Below are 9,922 nucleotides of genomic sequence, written 5' to 3'. Positions count from 1 at the left end.
GCTCTGAGGACGAGGACCCGACCTCGCTCTGAGGACGAGGACCCGACCTCGCTCTGAGACGAGGACCCGACATCCCTCTGAGGGCGAGGACCAGACATCCCTCTGAGGGCGAGGACCAGACATCCCTCTGAGGGCGAGGACCAGACATCCCTCTGAGGGCGAGGACCAGACATCCCTCTGAGGGCGAGGACCAGACATCCCTCTGAGGGCGAGGACCCGACCTCGCTCTGAGGACGAGGACCCGACCTCGCTCTGAGGACAAGGACCCGACCTCGCTCTGAGGACGAGGACCCGACCTCGCTCTGAGGCGAGGACCCGACCTCGCTCTGAGGGCGAGGACCAGACATCCCTCTGAGGGCGAGGACCCGACCTCGCTCTGAGGGCGAGGACCCGACCTCGCTCTGAGGACCAGGACCCTACCTCGCTCTGAGGACCAGGACCCGACCTCGCTCTGAGGACCAGGACCCGACCTCGCTCTGAGGACCAGGAGGGTTTGTATATCTCATGAATAGTCTTAGCACATTAAACAGTGTAAGGACATTGTGGCAGCCAATCACAGAGGAGAGTTTGAGGAGAGGCCTGTTTGTAAAGGGAGTCTCTAAAGGACTGTTCACAGTCCTGAACGGGGACGGTTCTGGTTTGTGTCTTGAGCATGTAAAGGAGGACAACATGAAAGGCAGGACGGGTGTTACAGGCTTCAACGTGTCGTTTCAAGTCTGAGCGCAGAGCGGCGTCTCTGACTGAACGTTGGACTGCAGGATGATGTCACCGCCCCGCTCGCTCATGTCACGTGTGCTCAGGGATTTTTAGGATTCTAGTAAAAACCAAATGAGATCGCCGCCTGTCTGATACCACAGCATCATAAACAGAAGTTCAGACGCCGCATGTTGAATCATTTCTTATTTTCATTGGCCAGAAATTACTGCACAACAACTGTTAGCGTTTTCTTTTTGTGTCTCAGTTAAAGATGAGTTCCATGTCTTCTCACAGAGAGCGGAGCAGGTGACATCCCATGACCTCTCTGTGGCGCGTCGAACACGCTCCTCTGTGGCGTGTCGAACGCGCTCCTCTGTGGCGTGTCGAACACGCTCCTCTGTGGCGTGTCGAACGCGCTCCTCTGTGGCGTGTCGAACACGCTCCTCTCCGGGTCAAAGATGCACAAAGGGAACGTTCATGTCAAATGATTCAGCAAATGAAAAAAGCATTTTCTACGTCCACGTCCGTCATATTCACCACTTTGAATCTCCTCCAATCACTGAGCTAAACTCACCTGCTGCGCTCTCATTGGCTGGAGGAAACACACCAGCTCCGCCCACAAACGTCCCGAGTCAACCAGAACAAATCAGAAGAGTCAAATCCAGTCAGAGGACAGAGTCTCTGCAGACACAGTCACACATGTACGGAGGCCCAGAAGGGACAAAGCTTCACTTTAGGAGGAGACTGAGTTTTATTTTGAAGGGACAAAGCTTCACTTTAGGAGGAGACTGAGTTTTATTTTGAAGGGACAAAGGGGCAGCTTCACTTTAGGAGGAGACTGAGTTTTATTTTGAAGGGACAAAGCTTCACTTTAGGAGAAGACTGAGTTTTATTTTGAAGGGACAAAGCTTCACTTTAGGAGGAGACTGAGTTTTATTTTGAAGGGACAAAGCTTCACTTTAGGAGAAGACTGAGTTTTATTTTGAAGGGACAATGGAGCAGCTTTACTTTAGGAGAAGACTGAGTTTTATTTTGAAGGGACAAGCAGCTTCACTTTAGGAGGAAACTGAGTTTTATTTTGAAGGGACAAAGAGCAGCTTCACTTTAGGAGGAGACTGAGTTTTATTTTGAAGGGACAAAGAGCAGCTTCACTTTAGGAGGAGACTGAGTTTTATTTTGAAGGGACAAGCAGCTTCACTTTAGGAGGAAACTGAGTTTTATTTTGAAGGGACAAAGAGCAGCTTCACTTTAGGAGGAGACTGAGTTTTATTTTGAAGGGACAATGGAGCAGCTTCACTTTAGGAGAAGACTGAGTTTTATTTTGAAGGGACAAGCAGCTTCACTTTAGGAGGAAACTGAGTTTTATTTTGAAGGGACAAAGAGCAGCTTCACTTTAGGAGGAGACTGAGTTTTATTTTGAAGGGACAAAGAGCAGCTTCACTTTAGGAGGAGACTGAGTTTTATTTTGAAGGGACAAGCAGCTTCACTTTAGGAGGAGACTGAGTTTTATTTTGAAGGGACAAAGAGCAGCTTCACTTTAGGAGAAGACTGAGTTTTATTTTGAAGGGACAATGGAGCAGCTTCACTTTAGGAGGAGACTGAGTTTTATTTTGAAGGGACAATGGAGCAGCTTCACTTTAGGAGAAGACTTTGTTTTATTTTGAAGGGACAAAGAGCAGCTTCACTTTAGGAGAAGACTGAGTTTTATTTTGAAGGGACGGTGGAGCAGCTTCACTTTAGGAGAAGACTGAGTTTTATTTCTGACCTTCAAAGTTGAAATCATCTCACCTGTGTCCTCTGGAGACTCTGGTCCTTCCTTTAGTCCAACGAGTCTCACTTAAAGTCTCTGCACTGATTTTATTGGTCAGAAACATTTGTGACTTAAATCTGTCGATCTCTCAGATTGAACTGAAGCGTTCAGCAGTGTCCTGTGAGTGCGTGGCCCAATCAGAAGCGCTCACCTTCTGATGTCACCTGGAGTGAGCTGACTGAGAGCGAAGCTGCTGACGATAGATCAGGTTCATTCATCTCACTGAAGAGCTTTGAAATGTTCTCGTCCTTCTCGGATGCGTAAGGGAATTATGTTTTTTTGAGTCTCGGCACAAATTCATCAAATGCTGTCAAACAGGATTATTGTTGTTTCTGTTTTCTTCTTCACTGACGAGCTCTGAACATAAATGACTTTATTACAGATTAAAATGTTGGACATGAAAATCATGGCTCAAGTATTTTCTCTTCATTTCTCCTGATATCTTCTCCTGCTGGGAGGAGCATGTGTGAACACACACACACACACACACACACACACACACACACACACACACACACACTGCACTTTAGTTTCAGTGTTGTGAAAACAAAAGTTCACGGGGGCTGAAAACATGAAAGTGCCTCGACAGTTCAGGCGTGTCTTGATATTTAGGATCTGTTCTCCGTCTGTGCTCAACAGGTGAGTTAAAGAGACGGGGGGGCGGGGGCAGGAAGACACGATGACGGGGGAGGGACTGGTCACCATAGAAACCAGCCAGACTGTTTTCTCTCTTCAGCAGAAACGGAAGAAACCTTCAGACGTCCACCAGCGAAGGTCACAAGCGTCCGAACTGGGAGCTGTGGTTTAAGGCCTGGGTGGTCTTTAAAAACCAGCTGATGCAAAGTGAAGCAGCATTCTGAGCCTTCTGGATGTTTCTATGATTATTCTGATGGGCCGCAGACGGAACAGGAGCCATATGGACAGGTGAGCTCTTTGTCTGACCTGTGAGCGCAGTGATGCAGGAATTTATGAGCACAAACACTCCATGCACCCACCGACATGTGTTTGGACGGGACAGCTGTCAATGTTTAAACATCAGATGATATAATTAATGCTTTGAACATAAACTTTATAAACATGTTACAAACTGTTCTCCTGATGAACTATTCGCTGAAGAAGAGACAAAAATGACCTTAAAAAGAAGTACACTCAATCTCACTGATGTAGGAACAGTTAAAGAATTGTCTTTGTGTTCTATTTATTTCTGTAAAGTTTTCAAATGTTATAAATCAGATGGATGTCAATGTAGACCAACACCGTTTGATGACTGTGAGTGGATTAAGATTTATAAAAAAAACTCCAGTTTATGATATAAAGATGTTTTATTCGGCTTATTTACAGCCTGTTTACCTGCTGCAGACGTTACAGTCTGTTTACCTGCTGCAGACGTTACAGTCTGTTTACCTGCTGCAGACGTTACAGCCTGTTTACCTGCTGCAGACGTTACAGCCTGTTTACCTGCTGCAGACGTTACAGTCTGTTTACCTGCTGCAGACGTTACAGTCTGTTTACCTGCTGCAGACGTTACAGTCTGTTTACCTGCTGCAGACGTTACAGCCTGTTTACCTGCTGCAGACGTTACAGTCTGTTTACCTGCTGCAGACGTTACAGTCTGTTTACATGCAGACGTTACAGCCTGTTTACCTGCTGCAGACGTTACAGCCTGTTTACCTGCTGCAGACGTTACAGCCTGTTTACCTGCTGCAAACGTTACAGCCTGTTTACCTGCTGCAGACGTTACAGTCTGTTTACCTGCTGCAGACGTTACAGCCTGTTTACCTGCTGCAGACGTTACAGTCTGTTTACCTGCTGCAGACGTTACAGTCTGTTTACCTGCTGCAGACGTTACAGCCTGTTTACCTGCTGCAGACGTTACAGCCTGTTTACCTGCTGCAAACGTTACAGCCTGTTTACCTGCTGCAGACGTTACAGTCTGTTTACCTGCTGCAGACGTTACAGCCTGTTTACCTGCTGCAGACGTTACAGCCTGTTTACCTGCTGCAAACGTTACAGTCTGTTTACCTGCTGCAGACGTTACAGTCTGTTTACCTGCTGCAGACGTTACAGCCTGTTTACCTGCAGACGTTACAGCCTGTTTACCTGCTGCAGACGTTACAGTCTGTTTACCTGCTGCAGACGTTACAGTCTGTTTACCTGCTGCAGACGTTACAGCCTGTTTACCTGCTGCAGACGTTACAGTCTGTTTACCTGCTGCAGGCGTTACAGCCTGTTTACCTGCTGCAGACGTTACAGCCTGTTTACCTGCTGCAGACGTTACAGCCTGTTTACCTGCAGACGTTACAGCCTGTTTACCTGCTGCAGACGTTACAGTCTGTTTACCTGCTGCAGACGTTACAGCCTGTTTACCTGCTGCAGACGTTACAGCCTGTTTACCTGCTGCAGACGTTACAGTCTGTTTACCTGCTGCAGACGTTACAGCCTGTTTACCTGCTGCAGACGTTACAGCCTGTTTACCTGCTGCAGACGTTACAGCCTGTTTACCTGCTGCAGACGTTACAGTCTGTTTACCTGCTGCAGACGTTACAGTCTGTTTACCTGCTGCAGACGTTACAGCCTGTTTACCTGCTGCCGACGTTACAGCCTGTTTACCTGCTGCAGACGTTACAGTCTGTTTACCTGCTGCAGACGTTACAGTCTGTTTACCTGCTGCAGACGTTACAGCCTGTTTACCTGCTGCAGGCGTTACAGTCTGTTTACCTGCTGCAGACGTTACAGTCTGTTTACCTGCTGCAGACGTTACAGCCTGTTTACCTGCTGCAGACGTTACAGTCTGTTTACCTGCTGCAGACGTTACAGTCTGTTTACCTGCTGCAGACGTTACAGTCTGTTTACCTGCTGCAGACGTTACAGCCTGTTTACCTGCTGCAGACGTTACAGCCTGTTTACCTGCTGCAGACGTTACAGTCTGTTTACCTGCTGCAGACGTTACAGTCTGTTTACCTGCTGCAGACGTTACAGCCTGTTTACCTGCTGCCGACGTTACAGCCTGTTTACCTGCTGCAGACGTTACAGTCTGTTTACCTGCTGCAGACGTTACAGTCTGTTTACCTGCTGCAGACGTTACAGCCTGTTTACCTGCTGCAGGCGTTACAGTCTGTTTACCTGCTGCAGACGTTACAGTCTGTTTACCTGCTGCAGACGTTACAGCCTGTTTACCTGCTGCAGACGTTACAGTCTGTTTACCTGCTGCAGACGTTACAGTCTGTTTACCTGCTGCAGACGTTACAGTCTGTTTACCTGCTGCAGACGTTACAGCCTGTTTACCTGCTGCAGACGTTACAGTCTGTTTACCTGCTGCAGACGTTACAGTCTGTTTACCTGCTGCAGACGTTACAGCCTGTTTACCTGCTGCCGACGTTACAGCCTGTTTACCTGCTGCAGACGTTACAGTCTGTTTACCTGCTGCAGACGTTACAGTCTGTTTACCTGCTGCAGACGTTACAGCCTGTTTACCTGCTGCAGACGTTACAGTCTGTTTACCTGCTGCAGACGTTACAGTCTGTTTACCTGCTGCAGACGTTACAGTCTGTTTACCTGCTGCAGACGTTACAGCCTGTTTACCTGCTGCAGGCGTTACAGTCTGTTTACCTGCTGCAGACGTTACAGCCTGTTTACCTGCTGCAGACGTTACAGCCTGTTTACCTGCTGCAGACGTTACAGTCTGTTTACCTGCTGCAGACGTTACAGTCTGTTTACCTGCTGCAGACGTTACAGCCATCCTCTGAGATTGTCTGCAGATGTCTGCTCTGATCTCTGTGCACATAATGAAACCGTTTAATGTGATTCTGTCAAACAACACATGGCACTTATTTAATCAGCAGCACTCTGTGGTCAACAGTGTTGGACCTTCGTCTGCCACTTCTTCATTGTCATTTTTAAGTCATGTCCAGCCTTCACGTGTTAACAACCAACTGTGGAAGATTTCAGGGACAGACTGTCTGAATCTTCTCGAAATTGTCAACAGTGCATGAACTCAGCGTTATTCCTGATCTTGGTTTTTCAACACCTTTTACATCTCAGCAGATAAGCCTGCTAAGACTATGCCCATAGGTTATAGGACAGAGACCTTTGTTGACCTCTGTAGTTAAGTGGTGTATCACCTGTGCATATAACCACTCTTCATGTTTACACAAACATACAGTGGCGTCTGTCTGTGTGCCCATGCTAACATGCTGATAATGAAGCTTTCAACAGAGTGCTGAAGGGTTTCTACCTGACTGAACCCTGTTGTTTTCTTAAATTGTGGACTTAATAATGATGGTGCCCAAATCTATGTATCATAAATTCATCCAGTGTGATGGGAGTATGACGGATGTGCACAGACACCGGAGGGAAGTGTGGTTACTTATTGCAGAGTTAATGGGGTGAGAAGAAGAACTGAATCAGCAGCATACCCTTGTACACAGGAAGGCAAACAAGCACAAAGAATCAGCAGCATACAGCAGGAGGTCAAACAGATTGTGCAAAATCCTGGTCAACAGTCAGAGAGGAGGGGGAGGAGAGGTAACTGGAAGCTACTCCTTTCCAGTTAGTCCCCTATTAGAAAAAACAAAATGTAGGGCCCCTTTTAGAAGAGGATGTTCAGGGTTCAATACAGACAACCTGCAGTTGGTCAAGTATAAAATTTGACATCAGCTCTGTCTGGAGTTACAATCAGGCTGAGATCTGTTGGAGCTTTAATCTGCAGACTAAAACAAGCTGTATAAACATAAATGACAAAATTACTACCTTATCCAAAAAGTGATGAACTGATCCAGAATAAGATCCAGAATAAAAGGTGGTTTTCATATCCATAGGGAACCAAGTTTTTAGGGGGTCCGAAGGACAAAAGCCTTACTTTGATTGGTGCATGCAGCTTAAAAGAACTTCAATTTGGAGCACATTTGCGCCCAAGGATTGTATCACAACCATTCCTGCCTGTTTGACCACCGAAGGCTATAGAAATCTTTTTGTACAGTATATTTAAGTCATTGTGATCCCAACATATGTTGAAAGAGGACCAAGGATGGAAAATACCAGGATTCTCATTTTTGTCTAAGTTGACACAAGTGTATGACTGATGTGTCTCTTTATCTTTAGGTGACCCACTTCTGGAACTTTTAAAATCCTCTGAGAATCTGCTGCACCAGATCACAAAGGAAGTCTCAAGGATGACAGAAAAAAAGCTTGACAGATTCCCAAAAGTACAATAATCAACGTCTCCCTAACCTGAACATCATTGAATCACTCAAAATGTCATCCAGCAGTGGAGTTCCTCTCAACATCAGCGCATCTGTACTCAACAAACTCTATGAAGCCTTCTCCCCTTCTCCCTCTACCATCCCTCCATCTCCATCCTGCAGCATAGACGAGTCTTACAAGTACATCTTCCTCCCCATCTGCTACTCTTTCACCTTTATCTTCAGCATTTCCCTAAACTCTGTCATCCTCTACCGATCCTTCCGCAGGACAAAGCGATGGAATGCCTCCCTGATCTACATGGTCAACCTGGCCTCTACCGACTTTATGTACGGATTGTCGCTGCCGTTCCTGGTGGCTAGTTACGTGATGCGGGATCGCTGGATGTTTGGGGACTTTATGTGCCGTTTGGTCCGCTTTCTTTTCTACTTTAACCTTTACTGCTCCATCTTCTTCCTCACCTGTATCTCCGTGCACAGATACCTTGGAATCTGCCACCCGATGAGAGTCATCACACTGGAGACCAAGAAGGCTGTCAAGTGCACCTGTGTCGTGGTTTGGATCGTTGTGTTTGCTTTGACTTGCCCAATCTTTCGGTTTGCTCAAACTGGACATGTAACGAGATCTGCTGGTCTTAATGGTAATGGTAGCAGAACAGTCAACCTTAGTAATGAAGTATTATCAATGAATGGTAGTACTAGCAATGGGAACCTAGGGGTGGTCATTGAGGAGTACCAGAACTGTTGGGACGATGCCATTGATAAGGAGTTTTCTGATTACGTACCCTATGGAATCATTCTCCATTTGCTGGGCTTTTTTGTGCCGTTTACCATCATTGCCTGGTGTTACTCTCATGTTGTTCTGACCATATTTAGGAGTCTGCATGTTCAGCCCTTGTCCAGCAGAGGTTCCAAAGCAGAGGGAGACGAAGGGATACATAGACATTTTCGAAAAAGTCCTAAGATCGATGGAGGAGAAAGAAGAGGAAGCAATGGCATGTCGAGGACACGGATAAGAGATGAAGGAGTTTCAATTTTTCTTGGCGCAAACTCCCCCTACGCCAATCGCAGACGCAAATCAATTAAGACCATAATTACAATCACCCTTCTCTTTGCTCTCTGCTTCTTCCCCTTCCACGTAACCAGAACCATCTTCCTCCTGCTAAAAGTGACCAATAGAGTCCCATGCCACACCATCACCATGGTCTCCATGTGCTATAAGATCACCCGACCTTTGGCGTCCTTTAACGCATGGCTCAACGCCCTCCTATACTTCCTGACCAAAGACAAAGGTGGAGCTCATTGCTGCCACACAGTAAACACCATCAATCACCAACAAGGCGGGCTTCTGCAGCCTCTGAGGATGATGGGAAAAGGAAAGGACGCAGATGAAGCTGGAATAGAAGATGGAATACACAACGAGGAGAATAAAGCTTTTCACAACAGTCCGCCGTACATGAACAGAGCAAAAGTTCGGTTTATAGTTGAATGACTTTTCTAAGAGGAAAGAAAAAGCCTTTTAGATACACTGTATTATTTCTATGACTGGAAATCAAAATAATATGTAGCATGTGAAGAACTGTAGCAAAAGCAATGATTAAAGAAAAACCAAAGCAAAATGTTCAGTATGCCTTTTATTTCTGATTATCAGCCGGTTTGCCGTGACCCAGCATTCAGAGACTTTGAACTGTTCACCTCTTGTGCACTGTAAAGGTTGTAAAACAAGTTCTAAAACTACCCGATTGGAACATCTGAGGAAACAGAGGCCTACAGGAACACCACGTGAGTATGAAAAGTGAAAGACAGAGGTCTGAGTTTACGCTGGTGATGCAGTGACATGATGAATCCAACCTCATGTTGGTTTAAAGTAGTCATATTTTGGAACATGGACGTTTTTTTGTGTCAGCTTTATGAGGCACCATAAAGACTGGGGTTTTGGTCAATCTCTGGACCCATTTTCTATAGTCTTGTGACAAAATTGCATTTGGAGAGATGGGCAACTTTCCTTGACTTTCAGTTTAGCAATTCTTAGCAATAAAAGATTTTTGCTACTGAAACTGCCTCGCTATTGTTTATAATCCAGTTAGCAACTTCAAAAATGACAATGGAGTTGGAGATGAGAAATGTCACACATGAGGAGGTTGCTAGTTTTAGATATTACTATAGGATAAGGGTTAGGAGTTTTTTTTGGACCAATAGGATCCTCTATTTGAATTTG

At 46.0% G+C, this 9,922-nt stretch overlaps 2 protein-coding genes across 2 annotated transcripts in view; both read left to right on the top strand.

Annotated features, from left to right (window-relative positions):
- LOC306841998 (schwannomin-interacting protein 1) overlaps positions 1-24 on the top strand; it is a 4,236-nt gene extending 4,212 nt beyond the window's left edge. The window contains exon 7 of the mRNA XM_079373390.1: positions 1-24. This exon is cut by the window's left edge and continues 269 nt beyond it. The gene's annotated coding sequence lies outside the window, so the exon portion shown is untranslated.
- A 3,197-nt stretch (positions 25-3,221) lies between these two features.
- On the top strand, positions 3,222-9,457 carry LOC306842002 (P2Y purinoceptor 3). The gene is made up of 2 exons (XM_079373395.1): positions 3,222-3,430; positions 7,607-9,457. The coding sequence occupies exon 2, from the start codon at positions 7,760-7,762 to the stop codon at positions 9,194-9,196; it is 1,437 nt and encodes a 478-aa protein (XP_079229521.1). The 5' UTR covers positions 3,222-3,430; positions 7,607-7,759; the 3' UTR covers positions 9,197-9,457.
- Positions 9,458-9,922: the final 465 nt, after the last annotated feature.

This window comes from Symphodus melops (assembly GCF_947650265.1).
Source record: "Symphodus melops genome assembly, contig: SUPER_20_unloc_3, whole genome shotgun sequence".
NCBI classification, from domain to species: Eukaryota; Metazoa; Chordata; class Actinopteri; order Labriformes; family Labridae; genus Symphodus; species Symphodus melops.
This window is presented reverse-complemented; position numbering and strand designations above follow the sequence as displayed.